The 22,813-nt window shown below is 45.0% G+C and overlaps 1 protein-coding gene across 6 annotated transcripts in view; it reads left to right on the top strand.

Annotated features, from left to right (window-relative positions):
• The window catches only part of SH3PXD2A (SH3 and PX domains 2A), an 822,832-nt gene that overhangs the window by 281,620 nt on the left and 518,399 nt on the right, over positions 1 to 22,813 (top strand). For all 6 annotated transcript variants that reach the window (XM_085606748.1, XM_085606762.1, XM_085606734.1 and 3 more), the window contains one exon: positions 17,883 to 17,959. In XM_085606748.1, coding sequence (XP_085462874.1) covers positions 17,883 to 17,959 — 77 coding nt within the window. The remainder of the gene's footprint in view (positions 1 to 17,882; positions 17,960 to 22,813) is intronic.

Below are 22,813 nucleotides of genomic sequence, written 5' to 3'. Positions count from 1 at the left end.
ATATACTGTGATACAATCCACAGGTTTGTGCTCTTCCATATGGGTTACAGTGTACATCAGTGGACCCCAACAAAGGTCACATTATTTGTATAGCTGGAAGCCGAGGGCTACTTGAGCACTGTGACCTCCCTGTGACTCATTGATATACATACAATTTATACCTAAAAGTGCAACCCGCGATTCATGTGAAACCCACAGAGTATATTTCCATTGTCAAAATGATTCTACTCTGCAGTATGTGGATGATCGGGTAGTTAATGTCTACTACATGAGTGGTGAACACCAATGGCAGGTGGATGTTGTTTTTGTTGTTGTGCTTTGCCATAACGTTGAGTTCTTTTATGGTGCTGTGATGTTTCTCGGTGTTGAGTTGTTATGGTCTTTGGTGCTATTATTGTGATTGTATTGGGATGTTGTGGTGCAGAGACCACCCTACTTGCCCAGGTTGCATAAAGGAAATCTTGTTGTGAATTGTAGTGTCTGTGAATAACTTTCCCAAGGACAGTAGCCTCCTATTGCCCTGGTTATTATACTGGTCTGTGTATCTTGTTTCTCCAGCAAGAAAGCTCATTGAGTTAAAGTTTGTTGCTGGCATCTGTTGTGATTTGGCTAATAAGTCACAATTTGAAACTCTGCAATGCCAACTCGGTGTCCTATTCGCTGGTGGTGGATACATTGAGTACCATCAGATTGAGAAGTAGTTAGGGCCGGACTGGAAACTGAAAGGAGTCCTGGCAATCATTCCTTGACCACCCCCCATCCAGTGCGTAGCGAGAGAGCACAATGAGCGAGCCCGACCGATTGTAGGAGGGTTTGGGGGGGTTCTCCCCCTAAGAAAGTTTTTGAAAAAGACAGCCCAAAATGGTGAATTTTACAGAACATTTTTCATTACATATTCAATTGTATCAACTTTCAAAGCACAGTAAATAGTAGATGGTGACCTTAAAGAGCACCAGCTTACCCATATTCTTTAAAGCGCTGTGAATGCAACTACTTTTGTCAGTGTATGAATAGTGTATCACTATTTATTGTCACACTTTTCTGAGCATAGCTATTTCCACTTGGACTAAGAGTGCTAGCCCCGCTGGCACGGGCCCCATTGCTCCATACCTTATTGTCAGTGTGTGTGCTTGTTTTCAGAGCAAATTCTTTTGCACTATTAGAATTTGCAGTGACCAAGTCTGCACACGGTATTTGTCTTTCTTTTGTGTTCAGATTCCCAGATGTAATATTGCTGAAATTTCCACCCATTTGCTGCCACTGTGTAAAACTTTGTTTGCACTACCTAAATTGCTTTGCGTGGGTCAGATCTGCTGTGGCTCGAGCAAGCGTTAGCATGTGCGTGCTTTGAGGTCTCACCAAAGCGTGCCCCAGACGGTCATCATGAGTCAAATGTGAGTTCACGATACCACGGTGCTCATAGCAATTCTACCTATTGGGGATTCTGATTAGTCAGATATCTGCCGATAAAAATCTTACTATAGATCAACATCCAGACTCCACTTGTTCATGACATGCACTGATCAATAGTCCTCGATATGGACTCCACCGCATGATGTGCACAAACCTACAGTAGATGACACGTACACACTTTAGTGCGCAAGCTGCACATACCTATATTGGACGAAATGTACATATCTACAGTGCCCTACGTGAACACACCTACAGTTCATGACATGGACATACCTACAGTGCACAACATGCACACACCTATAGTGCACAAAATGCGCACTCATATAGTGCACAACATGCAGACACCAACCATACATGACATGCAATCACCTACCATACATAACATGCACATAGCTACAGTCGATGGCATTCACATACCTACAATGCATGACATGCACACACCTACAATGCACAACATGCACACACCTACCATACATGACATGCACACACCTACAGTGCGAACATGCACAAACCTTTACTACACAACAGGCAGACACCTATATACATGTATTCACCACTTGGGTGTGTGACGTCATGATATCTATATTGCACGACCTCTAAAGCACGGCATGCAGACACTTGAGGAGGCTCATCCGGGCACACTGTTGTGTTGGTGCGCAGCTGACACGCTTCCTGGCGCTCACAGCCCAGGCCTGTTTAGCGGAGCTGAGGAGCACATATTGTTGGGCCGCAGAATAAGTGGGACACAGACACGGTGTATTAAGTTATCAACATCGCTATCGTGGTCTCCCTGACCCTGCCTGCTCAGCCATCACTTTTAATTTTTTATTACTCGTGTATTATGTGAACTTTTTAAGGAGACCCTTGGAATTAAGGGTTAATTTCATATTTCCAGTGGCCGTGTCTGTAATCACTTTTCTGCCAAAACTGTACAGCCCGGGGAGATGCCAGTAGTCACTCTATTAGGAAAGTGAGGTGCACTTGGTGTGCCCTCTTAACTACAAGCCCTGTGCTGGGTCTACTTTCACTCCAGATCATGGATAGCCCTTAGTGCACATGCATGATCATTGTATATGCTGAGGCGAGGGACAAAAACATTACAGCTTCCTATGGGACTTCGAGACAGGCTTGTGCGTTATCCGGAGCCAGGCAGGGGACTTTCTCCAGCCCAGCAAGCAAAAAACTCACCTTTTTGTGCAAGCCTGATTTTTTTAGTTACTCATTGTATGAGTAAGCCTTCTTTTTTTTTTTTTCTTTTTTTTTACATTACTGCGACTGTATAACTTCAATTCTAGTGAGATCATGTAGTTTATCAAGAAAATGTCTTCAGGAAACTGTCAAACTAGATGTGTGCCAATCCATGGCTACACGTGTTGCAATGTTCATTGCACAATTATAGAAACTGGTTGCACGCAATGTATCTGTAAAGTGGATGGTGGAAATGAGGCCCTTGCAATAAAAATGCATCGAAAAAGCCCCGATTTCGATTTTCATGTTGACCACCAGCAGGCTCCCGCACCTCACATGACGCACGAGACTTGTCAATTTCACAAGCATTGCACATATTAAATGTAGGTGATTACGCCACCACTATTTTTTAAAGTGTTTCAGCTTTTAAACAAAATAAAATAAGTTTAAATTGAAATGCCTGGCCATGGCTTGCCAGTGCCGAGCCTCATTTTATTGCCACCACCCGCACCATGCAGTTGCGCAGCTCGCACCAAATCAAAAATTGTAATCATGATGATTGGCACGGTCCCTGACGGTGACAATCATCATGATAAAAAAAAAGGATTTATTGCTGCGACGGCGCGCAACTCAAGCAGGCTTGAACTCAAGCCACCTGACCTCGCTCCATCCTGCTCACAATTAAATCCACACTGCGCAGTCAGATTAGAACGGGCCGGGGCCTAAACCTTTTGCTTTATTTAATAATCCCGGACCGGTTGTGATGCCCGCACAGTGCCCACTGGCCCATGACAGGGTGGACGGACAAACTCACCTGCTGCGGGCGGCAGACAGGGCCCAGGCCAGAGGGCTAGAAATAATATTATGGCTGCAACGGTTCCTCGGCTCCAGCCTCTCTGTCTCTCATATGCCAGGCAGTCACGCGCACTTGCGCGAGTCCCAATGTGCGTGCGGCATGCAGGGACCCACCAGCCCCACCCTAAGGGTGAACTGAAGAGTGGGTGGCGGTGGCGCGCTGCCTCCTGTGATTCCTGATTATTAAATTCATCTAGCTCACTGCTGCACTGAGTCCGGGTGGTGGTGTGCTCGTGCACCACTGCAGTTGTGCTTTTTTCACGGAGTAGACAGTCTGTCTGAGTCTGACTCCGAAGCGGAGGTCAGAGAAAACCGGCCCCCAGTGAAACAAGCATTGGCATAGCCAATAGGTCTCGCCTTTGGGACCTTATAAGTGTTTAGCTAAGCAACAGTTGCATAACTAAATACTTATAAGGTCCCAAAAGCGAGACCTATTGGCTATGCAAGCGGCCGCGAAAGTGAAAGTGATCGCGATCGTGATCACGATCAAACATCAAAGCGGCCACGAAAGTGAAAGTAATTGCGGTAAAGCGCGGCGCGCGCGCCCGCGCACATGCACTGTAGCTCTATGCTGGCCTGGTAGCACTTTTTGGAGCCCTCTCAATAAGTCTGGCCAGACCAGCGCATGCGCTGGGTCAGGCGAGACCTAAAAACCAGCCCCCACCCCATCCAGCCTACCGGGGGATTGCCCTGGTGCCCGGAATTGTGCAGTCCAGCCCTGGAAGTAGCAACACCTAATATTTATAGTTGTTTATAACTGGGAAAAAGTGATGGGATATCTTAAAAGTATTATTGTTATTAATGTGATTATTGGTATTGTGTGGGTCTGAAATAGGAACTGGAGTTGTATCCAGAGTATAAGAAAATCGATATGCACTAAAGACAGGACCTAAAAAGTGCAAAGCGTATGATGAAAATGGGGATCATTAACTGACCCATCAGTCAGTCAGCAGATTGCACTGATATCCTCAGACCTCTCCTGCTTAGACACCACCATCCGTACCCATCTTATTGGAAGCATCACAAAACAATGGCATGGGGGTGTTTGCTACAACATTGCCTGCCACTACATGAACATGGCCATTACATACACTATGGTCATTACCAGAACTGTGACCATCTCCTGGCAGGTGTATTGCTGTCACTGAGCTCAGCCCTGTCACTTTGAGCGCTAGAGATGCCCTCCTCCTGCCAGGTTGAGGCTTCGGCCAAGAAGATCTTGTGTTTTTGAGGGTGAGGTGCCAGTGTACCAGGATATAAACGGAGGGTTTTTACACACCCCAATGAATACATTAAGGATTAAAGCTTGTTGGAGTCAGGAAAAATGTAAGTACACTATTCAATAATAACCTTCAGGAAAATGTATATTTGAAGAATAATTGGTCTATTCTACTTCTGCAGTGTCTGGGGATGTTGGAATCCAGAAGCGCACCGCTCTCTCTGCGAGTACTAGCCCCCTCATGAATATCTATTTATAATAAGACCTACCCCCTACCGGTAAAAAAATACACAAATCAGAATATAAGATAACATATTCCCTCTGTTTCAAATAACATCATTGCACCATTTAAATGTTAATCCAAGTTGTATGTTGGACTGCTCTGTTCTTCTCAATGCAGTGCATTGTTTGTATACAGTAGTAAAGATTCATAACTGTAAATAAAGTGCCCGACCCCTTTCCTTAATTGTGTATTGTCCAGTCTCTGCTAGCTCCCCTTTTCTGTAAAAAAATCTAAGATTCATAGTCACATACTGTAAGATTCCTACTGTGACGTCTCTTCATGTATATACCTAGTTTTTATTAGTTCACTTAAATGGGTCTGAAAGGAATGATGTTGTCGTCATCGCCTGGGGGTGCTGTAACTAGTCTAGATGTGGCCACGTGAAGCTCTAGGGCTCCCACAGACTTCGCCTCTGGGCGGTACTTCTCCAAACTCTGTAAATAAGCGTTATTCAGTGTGTGCTGTAAACTGCATCTTACCTATGGCTCTACTTAATATTACTGTGTACTGTCATTATACAGTTCGACATGTTATATGTTAGTGTGCTGACTATTAAACTGTAGTGTGTCTTATGCGAAGCGCATTGATGCTGTGGTCTAGGGCCTTGTGCGCTCTATGCACAGACCTCAAACATATACATTTCTTTCTTAGGTGATGCTGGTTTTCGCCGTTCACAGACTCCCTGTGTCCTAAAGCCCCCTCTGTGGTGTTCGCAGCTCTGCGCCCATCCCCTCGGACCGCAGCCAGCGCCGTTCGACTCCAGCAGATGTTTATTGTTTCCTGGGCGGTGGGAACCCCATGAGCGCCTTCTGTGTCTTTTTTTCCCCTTTCATTTCCTCTCATAAGGTCGGCATTGCTGAGATTCGGGTGTTGCATTCTCTGTTCGGGACTTTTTATCCATTTTTATCGCAAACTTCAGCAGTAGCTTAGCGTCCAAAGTATAGGGCTGGTGTTCGTTTTAAAGTGATTGTACACGGCTGCAACATAGTGATGGACTGAAACTAAAAACCGAAAAGTTAACTGTTCATAAGAAAGGGTCATAAGGAAGAGGTGGGGGTCAAAATAGCAAAGTGTGAATTTGTTTTGAGCTCTGAAAGGAATTCATTAGTTGTTGAAAGCAGCTCTATGCCTTAGAAGCTACGCTCTAAAAATGCCGTAGCTGCCGCTTACTGCGAGTTACCGAAAAGAGATGCGAGTGCCAGCAATGGAAATATATTACAACTGCTGCTATACGCCCCCTAAAGGGCCAACCTCCTTTCAGCCACAGATTTGATTCGATCAAGACTCGTCCTTCAATAGAAGCCAAGTATAATTTAGGTTACTCTGGTTACAGCCTTTGCTAACAATAGGTGGCATCAGGATACACAGCAGAAGTTTCCCCATGACACATTTTGGAAAGTAAGCTGTGTATTGTCCTTCTATCTGACTTTCTTTCGGCCCCAACAATGGGCAACCTTGAAGTTTTTTAAAGTCGGTGAGGCCAGAGGGCACACGGCCTCTTACCTTTTCGTTTCTCCTATGGCCTTCCTTATATTTTTGACGTTGTCCATTGCTAACTGGAAACTGTCACATGGACACATTTTTCATACAATGCAGCACTCCGTTCTTCTTATTGTGTTGTTTACGACACATTTTTTTCTTGCATTATCTTATTGCCAGCTGCTGCATGCCTCTAAAGTCCTCCCATGACTCTGTCCTCAGGGGGTGGCCAACTGATCACTCTTGGTCCCGAGTGCTCTTACTTCCAGCTAGTTCAGGGGTGTGGCACAAAGGCCCTTCTTTTGAGTCAGCACTCACCAGTGCCATCCACCTTCATACATGACTATCTGTTGAGTTGACTTGCCCATTGATCTTGCAGTAATTCTCTAATTTCTGTCCCGCTTTGTCTGCTTCTTTCTCTGCCATTTCCTTTTTCATTTTTTTTCTTTCTCTCTTCTCGCTGTCTCTTTTTTCTGCCTCACTGTTCTCTTTCAGTTGCATGTTTTCCTATGTTTGCTATATCTAGTTCGCTCTTTTGGTCTTTACACTCACCCCTTCCCTCTCACCATCTTCCTACCCTTCTGTTTCCTGCACCCCTTTTTTAGGTCTCGCCTGAGCCAGCGCTTTAGCGCTGCTCTGGCGAGAGCTATAGAAAGCGGGATTTGGGAAGTGCAAACGAGTGGTTTTCAGGCCGCCAACTACAGTGCATGTGCGCCGGGCGCGCGCACCATTTGTCAGCCTGCTGATCACTTTCTCAGCCGCTTTGATGTTCTCAGTGAGCCGCGCGGCCACTGAGAACATCAAAGCGGCCGCGAAAGTGATCACCATTTGCCACCCCCTCCCTTATCCCACTTCCTGCTTTTTTTTTTTGGGCTTACACTCTCCATGCCCTCGGGCTCCTTCGTGCTGCTTTACCCTTCCCTCTGCTTGTGCTTCCTATCTCCTCCCACTCCTGTTGTTCTTTCTTTTTTTTAAAGTCATTTTACTAAGCGCCAACGTGAACTGAAGGTATCGGAGCGCTTTACATGAGCACCAGTTAATTGTACAAGGATTTAGGCCGGGTAGATTATGTAATTTGCTCAGAATCTCATTCTGTTTAACGAGCGCCGGGACTCGAACCTGGCTCCTCAGTTCCAAAAGCCAAAGGCAGCAGTTTTAGTGGTTACGCCACACCCTCACCCCTATGTTAGCCTTGTACATGAGAAGAACGCTTACCCCATTAATCGTCTAAACGTTCCACTCCGGCTGATTCAATCCCTATACTCAGGTAAAAATTTGCATTTAATACAGATTCACCAACGTTTAGGAAGAAGTTGGAAATCTATCCCTCATAAATTGCAGCCCTTGATGTGCTTGCATAGATTAACAGAAATAACCGTCAGTGCGATTGAAAATCTACATTAATTGGGACCCACTCTGACCAAATGTGGTTTGTGCCTTTCATCCTTCAAGTGTCTATTGTGGCTTGTGGGTCTCGGGGAGCCTGCAATCTGATGAAGAAACAGATCGTCCGTTTTTGAGTTTTTATTCAGTGCTTAAAGCCAGTGGTTTCCAAGGGCTTGCAGTTTTGGCAAATAACGGAGATAAGGGGGGAAAAACGCGTATTGCTCAGGAGCACACAATTCAGGCAAATGGGACTTACAACCTGTGCTCCTTGTGTCAGAGCGTGCGATGCAATAGATTTAGAATTTACGCGATTTGAGCTATTGCCATTGTAAATGACAATGCCTTTTATTTATGTTTTGGTTTTTAAAAAGAAATAAAAGGCATTGTTATTTACAATGCTAATAGCTTAAACTTTTGCAAATGCGAGACCTGTTGCATTGCAAATGCTTCATCTCAGGAACATAGCAGTATTCATGTTTTCTCAGTTACTTTTCCTTCACTCTCCCTTCTCTCATACTATTTGTTCGACCTTCTGCTTACCAGCTGGCTCTATTCTCTCTCATTATTTTTTACTCTCTTTCTAAAATATGTGTCCTTGCTCTCCTCTTCTGCTAATTATTGCTGTCTATAGTTACATTTCACTCTTTTTCCCCTCGCTCTTCCTCATTTACTTTGTGTTCTTCTGCCTCCTCGCTCCATCTTTTTTTTCTCTTCTTGTAGAAGCTGCACATGCTGGCCCATTCTGATCCAGCTCCCACTTGAGACTGTACGGGAGAGACTCAAGAGGGAACTGGGTGGTTCTGACACAACTTTCATTCATTGTGATGGGACGAGTGGAGATGGCACATCGTGGTCCCTGCCTGGTCGCCCTCACTGTGGTGTTAAACATATGAATACACAACTCCACATACACCTAAAAATATAACACCTGTATGTGTTTTATGGCTGGATTCTTTTCAGGTCGAACCGACTACACAGTGCATGCGCTGTCTTTTAAGAAATAATTTATAGGATTACCATGAACATACAAGAGGTTGGAGTCTACCCATTGCTTACCATTGATTGGCCTTCCTGTCACGCTCATTTACCTGCTTCCTATTTGTGTCCCAGCTTGCGAGTCTTGTATGTGTTATTCCAATGGAACATAGTCTCTTTGCCATCAAATTTTACTGTCTAGCATCCATGCTTTCATTGCTTGCTTTTCAAGTAGTATTTCTTTCTATTTGGTTAAGCACTCCACAAGAGTGTATGTATTTTCCAGCAGTCTCTCTTGTGTATTTCTCTCCCCCTGCACCCCGTGTTGCTCTGTCATTTGTTTGCTTCTGCCCACCCCTCCATGTTGCTCTCAGGTCCTCATCCCGGTTGCTTTCTGACCTTTGTGCTTCTCCGCCAATTGCTCCACATTGCTCTCTTGCCTGTTGCTTCTCCTCCCCATCCCATACTTCTTGTTACTTTCCCCCACCCATGCCCTCTTTCTGTCACCTTTTGCTTTTCTTCTTTAGCCCCTCGGTGGTGCTTCTGGCACCCAAATCCTCTGTCTTCCCCGCACATTCCTTCTCTGTTGCCCATTGCTGCTCCTCCCCACCCCTGTGCTGCTTTCAAAGCACCATCATTGTTGTTTCACCCATGTCCTTTGAATTGCTCTCACCACCCCTGCTTAAAAGTACACTTGCACACATTTTTTTCTTTCAACTTGCTGATCCAACTTGCATCCACAAATACAAAGACAGAAACCTGGGAGGAATATTTTGTAGGTAGACATGCTTGGTGAGTTTGCCTACAAATTCATGTGGCAGGCTGCATTATAGGCTTTTTTCTTCCTCATTTAGCCATGCTGCAGAGCATGACTAAAAACCATTGAAATAGCCAGTGCTTAGTTTGAGCCTGTGGTTTCCCTGCTTGACACCTGCACATAATTCTCAACACTGGCACTAATGACAGTCCACCACATGCTGGAGCTGTCTATTTGATTTTGAGATGAGCACAACAGTGTTTAATACATCAATATACATTAAAAATGATAAATACCTACTACCCACTCATTCATATAGCTTTGGTTGGCCTGAAATAGTCTGAATTGTCACACCTGTAGGTCTGCGAAGGTTAGTAGTGGTGGTGGTATTGTCATTGGCAGGGGCAATGGGTGGCGCCAGATGCAGTGGCCTTCTGAGAAGGGTCCTGGCATTTACTTTTTTACAAATTAAGAACTGGATATGGCCAATTGGTCTCAAAGGCGAGACCTATGGGTTTTTGCCAATGTTTGTTTACCCTCATTCCACCATGTAAATTGTAGGCCTGGGTGGTAAATTCCGTTCCGCTTGCGGAATTTGAGTTATTTCGCGTTCCACGGAGAACGCGGAATTGCCCAAAATTCTGCCTTTCACGGCTTTGCGGAAGTTTTTTGCTTGTTCGCGTTCTCAAAATGCGTGTTTGCGAGATATTTCCCCCCAAGCATGCAAACAGCGTTCCTGAACAGGAAAATAGCATCGCGATCAAGCAATTCGAATTTCTGCGTGCTCGCGGAGATTTTTTACCATTTTGCGGAGCTTTGCGTAGCACGACTACGCAAATTCCGCCCACCCCTAGTAAATTGTACAGTTAACACACAAGCGTGGATCATTGCAATCTGAAAATATATATGGAGATAAGCAGCCACAGAAAATCCTTGCACAGTTATTTCTCCCGAGGTGCAACCCCCAGATAATCTGCCCCTCCCCAGCACCCTGATGCCATCTAGCTAGGTTTTGGCTCTGTAAATACTCTACATACATGCATTTGTAGCTGTCAAGAACCCCATCTCCTGATACTTGCAGTTGAAAAATGACCATCTAGTTACTAAATATTCATGCAGCCAGGCCGGATCATCGCAACTGAATGTTCGAGGCACCATCATTTTCTTTTAAGAGGAATTGCATAACTTTTGTTAGGTTGAGATGTAACTTCAGCGGTCCTCCCTCGTGCTGAGAAGAGTGTTTATGGGATCACATGAAGGCCTCGCCTGCACAATAGCATAAAAATCTTTCACTTTACAAGAGCCAAAACCGTTGAACCCGGTTAATGCTTTTTAATGCAGGCAGAGTGGCTCAGTGAGACAAACAGCTGGTACTTTCTTATGCTGTGGTCTAGAGGTCACAGGTCAGAATTGCAGTAAAAGTCAACTCACTTTCTGTCTTGCAGAAGTAGGTACATTGAGTACCATTAGAAGGGGGTAATAGTAAAACCAGATAGTTACAACAAATGGAAGCCTCAGATGTGCAGCACAAAGCTATCTGTGTTAAGAGCCGCATGCACATTCGAAAGATTCCTGCCAGTCCATAGAGACAGGTGGAGCATCAGGGCCTGGACCGTTTTTGCAAAATCGGCCCTGTAACAAAATCGGCCGAAAACCGGCCCTCGCGAAGAGCTCGGCGGCACCTCCAAACCCCGGAGGGGTGGGGGTGGGGGTTGGTGGGGCCGGCCGAGCACTTTGCCAGGGCCGGTTTTCGTTCCCAGTCCGGCCCTGTGGAGCATCCTGAGGAGCTGTAGTGCTTCGCGAATTTTCTACGAATCATAGCTCCTCGTCCAAAAGTCTGTTTACTGTGGAGACTCCGCATCTGCCAATGTCTTCAAACTAATGTAGTAACTAGTGGCTCTTCCTGGATAGTGAAGATAAACACAATAAATAAAGATTACATAAGGCCAAAAATAAAGTGAAGTTTGGGGAGATGATTAAGTTTAGCATTCTCCTTAAATGGAGACGGAAGGCTATGAAAACGCTTCAGATGGAGGTCCGTGTATTCCCACTTTGTCAACACTGTGTGTGTCATAACTAAATAAAACCCGTGGCAGAAGCTGATAAAAGCTAGACCAGTGCTTCCCAAAATTTTAGAACCGTGACCCACTTTTTAGAAGGCCAAACGTTTGCGATCCACATAGCTTTAATGAATATGAGGCGGGCGATTTTTAATGCAACTAAAGCATCGTGTGACCGTGCACTGTCATTTACTGACAGCACATGTTCCATTGAAAAGGCATCTAAATATGCACAGACGTGCAGTGTTACTAAAAAAAAAATATGTTGCCCACAAATGACAATGTGTGGAAATCGGGTTTCAGTGAAAATGTATCATTTTTGCATCCCCAAGTAAAGCGTATTGATTTCTTTTGATCCTATTAGAATCACACTTCAGAATTCCAAAAAATGTGCTTCATTTTTGATTTCCATGATGCTGAATGCGTACTGTTCACTTACAGCTATTTGCATTTTGTTGTGTGTTCCAAACAAATGACATCCTACAGCCTTTCCCTGTACTCCAGGAAGATTGTCACATAATTCACATTACTTTTCTTTCTCTTGCTGAAAAGTTAGAGGAGTTTGTAAAACACTAATCTTATGTTAAAAAATAAGCAGCAATCTGTCACAAGACATAGCCTGACATTTGACCTCTGTCTTTGAGGCACAGCAATTGTGTGAAGATAAACACAGAATTTAAAGGCATCTTTATTTATTGCTTGGACTTTCATAACCCACCAAAAATTGGCTATTGACCCACAGTTTGGGAAATTCTGGACTAGCCCTTCCAAACCCGCATCAGCAGTTCCTGTTCTAGCTAACATTGCTCCTCAGTTCAGAGTTCCTTATTGAGAGCTGAGGCCATGGAGCTTTCAGAAGAAGCAAACCCTGGAGGAAATGCTCCACAGCCAGTTGCAAATTGTTTCTACTGGATCCAGACATGGCGAGTGGCCTTCTGGACATATACTGCAGTGAATTTCTACTTGATTTCAGGTTCAGCTTTGAATTGGGATATTTGTGAACTGTGACATACCTGCAGAAGATTACAGTTATTTGGGTGGGAACGATTGAAAATGGATCTTGACACTGGGGTGAAAACAAACAGATTCTTTATGATACAGAGCTGAAAGCTGTGGGGTAAACAGTAGGGGTGTTCCAAAGAAGGCAACTCTGCTTTCTGAAGTTCTGTCATTAAAAACAAAATGGCAGCCCACTGACATTCGCTGGGTAGGTCGTCCGGCTTCACAGCCGCATCCACACCCACGCTAAAATCTAGCATTCCTTCTACCATCACTTGAGGACGCCTGTGACCCAACCTAATTGGGTCGGGATTTTTATAAGGTACACCACATTTAGGTTTTTAGTGATTGGAGTACTAGTTAGTAGAGTGGTAGATAAACCACTGTGTAGATGATAATTCGATTAATGGTCCTGACGAATTGCCAATTGATCACTTGTGTGACAGCTCAAGCAAGAAACATGTTGACCATTCTGAAGAAGGAACCACAGAACATTAGGTCAGTAGGCTACCACTTTTGTTTTTAATTTGACAAGTAGACTCCTCCTTTAAAATTCTTTAAGAGGAATACTTTGTCTATTTTACACTGCCCTACTCACTTTGCACATCAACACACCCATCTACACTCCTCGGCCCTACACCTGCACTCCACATTACGGCTTTGGAGCAAAAGATCTCTGAAAAAGAGCCCCTTCAATGGTGCCCGTCGGGCATTGCAGTACCCAATGATGAAGCTTCACACGCATTGGGGTGTGTGAGGGCCCCAGTTCCTAAAGTAGCTGACTCCTGTCCTACAATTAGGATATAAAACCGACCAGTCTTTTATTCTCTCTTTCTATCAACAAGGAACTGCATACCTGGTTGATATTACTTTATATTTAATAGGGGCTCGTGTGCTGGACCTAGAAGCGCACACAGTTCACCCCTTCTTTGATGACAAACTTTTAAATATTTTGACATCTGTGTACTCCCTTCACACACATGTACACAGATTTTCAATTGGAATACATGACCATTGTTCTGTGTGCTCTAAAGAGAGGCAATCTCATTGACAGGCACTTTGCTTTGCCTTCAGCCTCAGCTCCAGAGCTCTCAGTCAAAGCCTCTCTTAAACACCCGGCATTACTCAAAGTATGCACTATACAAGAGTAATAAGATTCACAAAGAAAATATAGAAACGCAACATGATGAAATGGCTAACGCTCTTGGGGAATGCAAGATTAAGTACAACATGTGAAATAAAAGATCCAAATCTCTGACATGCATTACCATAAGGTTTTTAGCATTCATTGGTCGTAAGTCAATTCATGTTTTTGCCTTAATTTTAAGGGCATGAAGATAGGGCAAATGTTAACACCATAAGGCATGTAACTGTCTTTACAATGAGCACATATTCATTCGCTTGACTTAGATATTTAGATCAACTTCACAAGGGAACCTCCCCGGCCTGCCTGACATAACAGAAGTACTAAGGCCCTGATTATCTAAGACCCAAAAATATGTGTTGTTGTTGGCCATTTTTTTAAAATCAATTTATTTTTATTAAAGCCAAGAAATGAATACGCTGTCTGTAGGACATAACATTTATGTTTTAAGTAGTTGGCAGATTGGGAGACCTTCAGCTGACACAATAAAAAAGTGTGAAAATGGTACCGTTGCTTAACTTTACGGATCTCAAGGTATTCTTTATTTGAAGAAGGGGAGTGAGTTTGGCATCTTTAAAACTACCTACAATACCATCTTTGTAACTTTAGTAGTCCAATAACAGGTATATGAAGTTACCAAAAGAATGTATCATTTTTCCTTATTTGAGAAAGGCAAAAAGCAAACTCTGTTGACTTTTTTCCAGTAGTGTAATCCAACAAAGGTTGCATCTCAACAGTGCCCCCTACAGTATATATTTGGAAATGTGTTGTGCCATGAGTGTCATGAACGGTAGCGTACCCAAATTTTGCAGGTATGTGTTCAGTTTTACATTCTCATTGACAGAATCACAGACGTCACTGGTGATGTGCGATCTATGGTGATTTCTTTGTCTCTCAGTGTTCGCGACACATGACGGAAGAGGTGAATCACCCACTCCTCCAATTTCCCAGCCTCGGCTTGAAGCGGCACTCCCTTGATGCAGATGTTAGACCGCCTCCATCTATTTTCAAGATCCTCAAGGCGGAGAGAGAGTTCTTCATTGCGGTCTCTGAGTGCCAGTAGTTCTCGCGTCTGCTTGGTTAACTCTTCCTCTCTACGGTCGGCAGACCTCTCCAAGGAGTCAACGCGGTCGGCCAGTTTCAGAATCTCCATTCGAACCCGTTTTATATCTGAGGCCACGTCCTGCCTTAGCTCTGCGAAATATTCCCGAAGGGTGCCAAACTGTTGTTCCAAAAATTGGCGAGTGATCGGTTCCTTCACATTCACACCTGTCTGATCTGTATCTCGCTCTTGAGGGGATGTTAACAACTGGTCATGGTCGTTCCCTTCTGGTTTCTTAGCTCCAGGTTTTTAGGTCTCGGCTAGCGAAGGCACGCTTGCGCAGTCTCGCTCGCGAGATTTAATGTTTTTAGGTATGGGGCTTGAACCCGCCCCTCTTCTCCATTGGCTGGCTTCCTAAACGGAGGCCAGCCATTGGAGGAGAGGGGCGTCTGTCCGTTTAAGCCCAGTCTTTTTCGGATTCGGGCGTGTTTTTTACTTTCTTTCACTCCTCTGGAATGTAAACATTCCAGCCAATGGCAAGAGGAGAGAAAGACAAACACGCCCCGAATCCGAAAATGCCGCTGCGTTTCTCCGAGGCATTTCTGCTTGACCTCGGAGAAAGGTGGTGGTGTTCATGGCGTGACCCAAGCCTAGCTCCGTGATGTTAGGACTGCGGGTTGAAAACATTTGAAAAGCATCCTTCGTTGAAGGAATTAGCGTGATTTTACGCGGAAGAAGGTAGAAAAAGATGAGATAGGAACATATTTGCATATAAAAGTTTCTTTAGCTACTTCCTGGAGATACTATTGCCATGTATGTGTACGTGCGTGCTGTCCCTAGTCCCGGCAGGCTCCGCGCTGTTCTAAGATGGCGGCGCCCGTGGCCGGTACTTTCGGGCCCATAAGCATGGTGTTTCGAGTTTGGCTGTGCCACACCTCTGTGATGAGGCCGGGTCTCCGAAGCCATCTGAAAGACTGTACTAACTCTTCCGTTCCGCTAGGACCCTCCTGCCCTGCCGTGCCCCGCCGTACTCCCCCTGCTCCTCCCCGGGGGTGTACATTTGTTCCGAGACTTTCTGAGCCCTGAAGAGGAAGGATCCCTGCTGGCGGAGCTTGAGCGCCCTCTGGCAAAGGGGCGATACCAGGACGGCCACTGGGATCAGGTGAGGGAGATAAGATGCTGAGTGGGCGTGGAGGTGTAATTGGGTAATGTTTATGTAGACGGTTGGGGCACTGGGGGCAAGTTATGGGTGGGTTATCAGGATAGTACTATCAGATGACGCCATCATCAGGGGCTCCCTTATTCAGTGGCCGAGCAACCAAGGAGAGTCGGGCCAGTGGTTTAGCTTGGCTCGTGCACGAGCGTGTTACATACTATGGTTAGTTAATATGACTATGTTATGCAGCTTTATGATTTACTGTTGAGGTTGTATGTTTAAGGTGATGTGATTTACTGTGGTAACGAATGATCATTGGCATAGCACTCTGGATTTCATCTGTATGAAAAATTCCAGGCAATGGCTTTCTGTGGCAATTGCCTTGGGACTCATACGGGTGATTTCGCTCCAGTCGGCTCCTTATTTAAGTACCATAGCTACTGGTCCTTTTACAGGGCTCATTTCGCTTCTATTTCAGTTTGTTTCACGCAGTATTTTTCCAATTTCCTGCCTCGTGTTCTGGAAATGTTGAAAACTCGAGCAGCTGACCATTGTAACTGCTTTCCCCTCTCACCCACCGTTTCTCTGTGTGTTCTCCCCTTCACACCTTGGCTTTCATTTATGGTATACAGAGTCTGGGTCACTGGGTTTACATCCCGTTCCCAGAGATCTCAAATTCGACTTCCGAAAAAGACGCCCCTCCCACCCCAACTCTGTGCAAACTAAGATGATGAGACCCAAAGATGCTCGCCCCCACCGTCTCAAGCTTAAGTGGAGCATTCTTTGAATTCCAGTGTGGCTCTGGGAGGCGGACTCTGTGTTAGTAAAGGCAGTGGACTTCTGACCTGCTGCCAGGGTAGAGCCCCAGGTGCTGGAGATGAGACCAGACTGTCCTTCTAGGCTCACGTTTCCCCTTGAAGGAGTCTGTGCTCCAACACGCCAGACTTGTATTCAAAGAATGAGACTGCTCCGAGTGGTGAGGCTCGCACACAACTTGTGAGACCGCCCTCTGAGCTGCGAGATTAGTCCCAGGCACCCCCTGAGCTATGGTGTGACGTGGACGCACTCGCGGAGTGAGACAGCGCACTTCAGCGTGAGAATCACACCCGCTGAATGATAAACTACTTCGAGGTGTGAGACTCACTATTAAAGGGTGAGAATTTCCGATGAGTGGAGACTGTGCTGAAAGGTGTGAAACTTGGAGCCAATACATGAGACTGCACTGAGAGTCTCACACCCAAGTGAATGAGACTGCACTCCAATGTGTGATGTATGGAAACTCATCACTACCCTCATGCCCAATGTGGTCCGTTGCTGTGCTGCCGACTTTGGTGCAGGAAACCAGGGTTCGAGCCTCGAGGTCGCGTCCACATCTTGTGATTCTGGGCAAATCACTTAATCTCCCCGTGCCTGAATATGTAATGTAAATACATTGCTCATGTACAGCGCTCCAATACCTTCGGGTCGAGTTTGCGCTATATAAAAGATGCAAATGATGTTCGTGACCGCCCTTACCCCGGGGGTGACACTGTGTGTAGTTGTTGGCTCGGATGAGGGGTGAGGGCTCCCGCCTCTTCCGTCCTCCACCCCTTTGGCTCCGGGCCGAGACGCTCGAAGAGCCGTGGCTCAGTCCCGGAGCCCAGTATTAATGCTCGGAACCCACCTGCCTTTAGGAACCCTATGCTTGTTGTAGGAGGTCCTTGATGTAAAGCAGGCTCCTCCAGCAGTGTTAGTTTTCATTCTGCAGGCTATGAGGGGTTTAAAGTGCCTGTCTTAGAATGAAATAAAATTAAATGAACACACCATTTATGTCATGTTCCCTTATGTGAATTGATTTAGATTCTCTGTTCTGTAATGCATAACAAATGTGGTTTGGCAAAACGATGGTCTTTACTACAAATGCTTTTATTTGTAATTTCTTTGCAGGCAAGGTCCTGTTCAGGAGGAGCCGCATTCGAGATGTAGCGGTGAGGAGGTTGAAGCCCATCGATGAATATTGCAGGGTATGATTCAATTCCATTATTGTGCAAATTGATCTTAAAGTCTCCCGTCAATAAAATGTGCTGACATCAGTGAGCACTGAAAACCCAAACTAAACACATTGGTAACAAATAATATTGATGCCAGAGTAATCAATGCAGTTTCAGATTACAATATTTTTAATAGCCCACTACAGGCGTGTGAAAAATGTAATTTCAGCTGCTGCGTTGCCTGGGAAGAGGTGAATAATGTGTACAGGAGTGGTAAAGCATCATTTGTGCGCATGGAGACAGATAGGGTAGAAATCCAAGATGATAAAAGTATAGACAGGCAGTGTAGGCGAAGATCACAGGGAGAGCAGTTGACAGGAAAATAGGCTACAGGGTGAAAAAAATAAAAGGAAAAAAATACATTTCAATAAGTGATGAAAATACATGTTGATGCTTTGTGCTTCGAGGTTGGTTGATTTAAATTTTACTGCGGAACCATTTATGATTGAACTCATCCGCAGATGAGCTTCACACACACCCTCAGACAAGCCCCGTACCAAAGTGATAAGGGATCAAATAATTGGTAAATGTACTTTATACATAAGACTTAATATACCCCAATATCTCCAAAGTTAAACTTACTGTACTTAAAAGTGAACTCGACCCTGCTATTGGACTGTATAGGGAGCTTCATTAGGTTTTAGAAATATTTATAGCATCTCATGCCACTGAAGTGGTGTCTTTGTATCTAGGAAGTTTTGTTTTTGAAATGTGTATAAAGCCCACATTCAGGGACAGACGTACATAGAAAATAGGCCTAGGCGCCAAAAGAAAACTGACCCCATTAGTGAATTGAAGTGTCCTATGCTTGCAAATTGGGACAGTTTTGAACTTGTAAAGACAAGCTGTACAAGTGTTTTGCAAGGTATGGAAGTCTGCATGGATCGGAACCTGCTGCAAGCTATGTTTTAAAATCCGGAAAATCTACAGTAACCAGCATTGCAAGGCAAATACATCTTGCCTATGTAAGAGCTATTGGCTTTGACAATGTCTTTTAGCTATGTTGTACAGCAGCATGGCTACTGTCCAACCTGACTAAAAGTTAGTGGTGTAGAGTAAAGTGGAGTAGAAGAGGGTGGCGTGGAGTGGCGTGCAGTGGAGTGGCATAGAGTAATGTAGAGTAGAATGGAGTAGCGTAAAGTGGAATGACCTAGAGTGGGGTGACGTCGAGTGCCATGGAGTGGAATTGTGTGGAGTGGAGTGGCATAGAATGGTGTGGCGTAGAGTAGGGTAGAGGCATGGAGTAGAGTGTCTTAGAGTAGAGTGGGGTGGAGTTGAATGGCATAGAGTTGAGTGGCATAGAATGGCGTTGTGTGGTGTGGCGTAGGTTAGAGTGGCATAGTGTGGAGTAGAGTGATATATAGTAAAGTGGAGTGACATAGAGTGGCGTGAAGTAGAGTGGAGTAGAAAGGCGTGAAGTAGAGCGGGGTAGACTGACTTTGAGTAGAGGGGCGTAGAATAGAGTTTCATAGAGTGGGGTGGAGTTAAATGCATTTTGTTAAGTGGAGTGGCTTACAGTAGGGTGGCATAGAATGGAGTAAATGGGAGTGGCATTGTGTGGCATGGAGGGGCATCGAGTGCCATGGAGTGGCAGAGTAGAATGCTGTGGAGTGATGTAGAGTGGTATAGATTGGCGTGATGTAGAGTGCCACAGTATTGCATTGAGTGATGTGGCATAGACCAGAATAGAGTGGAGTGGAGTGGTGTAGAGTGGCATGGAGAGGCGTAGAGTAGAGTGGCGTTGATTGACATGATGTAGAGTGCCATAGAGTGGCAGTGAGTGGAGTAGCGTAGAGTAGGGTGGGTTAGATTAGTGCAGTCGTGGTTGTAACATAAGCATCAATAGAGATGGCAGCAGAGCGAAAGCAACATAAATAAGAAGTTGTATGCCTGTGTTAAAAGTAGGAAAGTACATTGCCCGTATAGGAATAATACCGAAAATAAATTAAACAAGCATTAAAAATGCAATAGGTCTCGCCTTTTATTAAGTTAAAGCCATTTGCTTTGCTAATGGTATTGTATAGCAAAGCAAATGGCTTTAACTTAATAAAATACCATTAGCAAAGCAAATGGCTTTACCTTAATCAAAGGTGAGACCTATTGCATTTTCAATGCTTTTTCTTTTTCCGTCTCATCTTTTTCTTTTCTCATAAATTATGTCTGTCTTCTAATTTTTTTTTATAACTCCACTCTATCTTCTTCCTCATTTTCAATTCTCCTGTCTTGCTTCCCTTCTTTTCCCTATTTCTTTTATTTTCCGTTCTCTCTCCCATTCTTCCCTCGCCCTTCCTCTGCCTTGCCATAGTTTTCTTTTCTTGCAGACGTGCGCGCATTAGCCCAAGTGGCGTGGTACCCCCACCCTCCCACATGCAGCTGAGGGCAGCTCCATAGGACAGGATCTGCAGCTTGATGTAATCTTCTCGGCAGAGAAGCAGCTACCACCCCTCCCCTTATACCCTCACCCCCCGTGTGGCTGTGGGGCCTGGGACAGGGGCCCTCAGCAGAGTGTTTCACGGAGGTGGGGGTTGTCTTTAAGGGGGAGGGAAGAGGGACACCACAGTAGGAGCAGTCAAGGGCTGATGATCATCTAAGCATCCCCCAAACCCACTCCCGAAGTTCACACGAGTTTCAACTCACAGGGGGGATTAACCCCTCGCGCCGCAGAGGACCCCTCCAACATGGAGGCTCCATGTACTCCCCACTTCCGCCTGACCCCCACCCCGCGGAGCGGGGGCGCCCTCTCTGTGCATGGACCGCGCTGCAGCAGAGCGACAGAAAATAACACCCTAAGAAAGAAAGAGAAAAAAAACTAGAGGGGCGGGAAAAGTGGGAGTAAGAGTGAAAAACTGAGAGAAAGAAAAAAGAGCGAGAGAAGGTTAATGTGGGTGAAGAACACGAGAGTCCGAGAGAAAGAAAGTATGCAGCACGTACAGGGCATGTGGAAAATATGAGAGCTGAAAAATAAGAGGAGCAAAGCTACATAGAGAGAGGCATAAAGAACGACCGAGTTAAAAAGAAAATGGTGCGAAAGGGACAACGAAGCAGAAACACAACTAACGAAGAAGATGGGGATAATTGGAAACATCTGCGAGGGGATTAAGGAGGGAACTACATGGAGAAAAGGACGGAACAAGAAATGAAGGAAGAGACTGGAATAGTGGAAGTCGAGAAGGAAGGGAGAACAGGAGAAACGAAACTGAATAAAATAATATAATGGACAAAGAAGGAAAATACTGCAAATGCTTAATTTTGAAACTGAGTGCGGCGCCGCTTCACGGACACCGTGCTCGGTTTCTTTATATATTTTATATATAACAAACAGAGCGCTGTGTCACAAGAACACAAACAGCTGTCTCCAGGCCACGCGACTGTGCGAACGCATGCAATAGTAAAAAAAAAAGTGCAGCCAGTCATTATAAAACCCACTGTCTCACGCCGACAGTGAAAGATCCAGTCCCGCTGGGCGTGGCCTAAAACAGACAGGGTGGCAACCAGGAGGGACTAAAAGCACTTCTGGAAAATCAACAAAGTCTGTTCTGAATAATAAGTGATGACAAACGACGCACACCAATCACAATTGCCGGCGGAGCTCAGACATGACTTCTGGAACCATATCGATTCCAAGAAGCCTTCGCATGGCGAGAGCAGCGCATGCGCACTTCTAACGCCAGGTGAGACCTAAAAATAGAGAGTTGCAAAAAGATGAGAAAGAACTAAGAGGAGGAAGAACACATGTACTTGGTCCGTGCTCCAGGGAGGAGGTAACACAAGAAAGGAAGGGAAACCTACAGGAACTAAGAAATTCAAAGATTGAAGATGAGTGACAAAAGTATGCTGTGTAGGTGAGACCCAAAAACTGGCCCAGCAGACCATAAAACATGCCCCCAAAACAGCCGAAAAACAGCCCACACATGACCTGTCAGACTAGCCCATCAAGCACTGCCTGATAGCCCTATCAGCAAGGCCACTGGAATTATGCAATGATGCGGCGTTTCCTGCATAATTGTGAATTTATCCCATATGTCACGTAAACCATCATAAAATGCTTAATCTACGGATTTTAACAAAAACTAATTTTGTTTCTAGCTCAATCGGATCGAAAGTTAAAAAAAATATAGTGACATGTTCCTGCGCAATGGGTGGCTTTGGCAAAGGTTCACTGGTCATCTGTTAGTAGTTTATCGCCGTATTTGGTTGATAAACTGGTACTAATGAGGTCAAATGTTTGCCCATGTGTAAAAATGACAAAATAATGCAGCAACACTAACAGAAAATGTGCTGCATTACTCAGCATAATCTGCCTTTTCTTGCTGCATAATTTAGTGAACCCTACCACATAATTCAGTGCTCCCCTGTCGCATAATTCCAGTGGCCCTGCCTTAAAGGCCAGCCCACATTCCTCTGGATTTTTATCTGTCAAGACGTGTATTATTCCCACTGGTCTCCAAAGGGCACTCCCAATGTCTAGAAAGTTTATTTTAGTTTCGGCCTACGAAAAGAGCCTTTCTGGTGTTGGTATTTGTCTATATAGTTTTCAACATATGTGTAGTACCAACATGCTACTGAAATTGGGCTTTCTATGTATATCGAAAGTTCAGCTTCCTGTTGGACACCTGGATAGCGCTCCCATGCCAGGGGAGTGGCCGTTGTCATTCCTTATTAAGACTGGGGGGGTTCCTTCAAAGAGCGCGTGCCTTTCCTTGCCCTCCCGTTCATAACTGTGCTGATGACACAAAGATGTGCGTTTATGTTCGCTTTTTATTCTCCACGGTCACCGGTGCTGTGCCGCTATACATGACGTCACTCTTGCTGTTGGTGCCCTGACTA

This window comes from Triturus cristatus, chromosome 1_2 (assembly GCF_964204655.1).
Source record: "Triturus cristatus chromosome 1_2, aTriCri1.1, whole genome shotgun sequence".
Classification (NCBI taxonomy): Eukaryota; Metazoa; Chordata; class Amphibia; order Caudata; family Salamandridae; genus Triturus; species Triturus cristatus.
The sequence above is the reverse complement of the archived record's forward strand: the minus strand, read 5'-3'. Positions and strand labels throughout refer to the sequence as shown.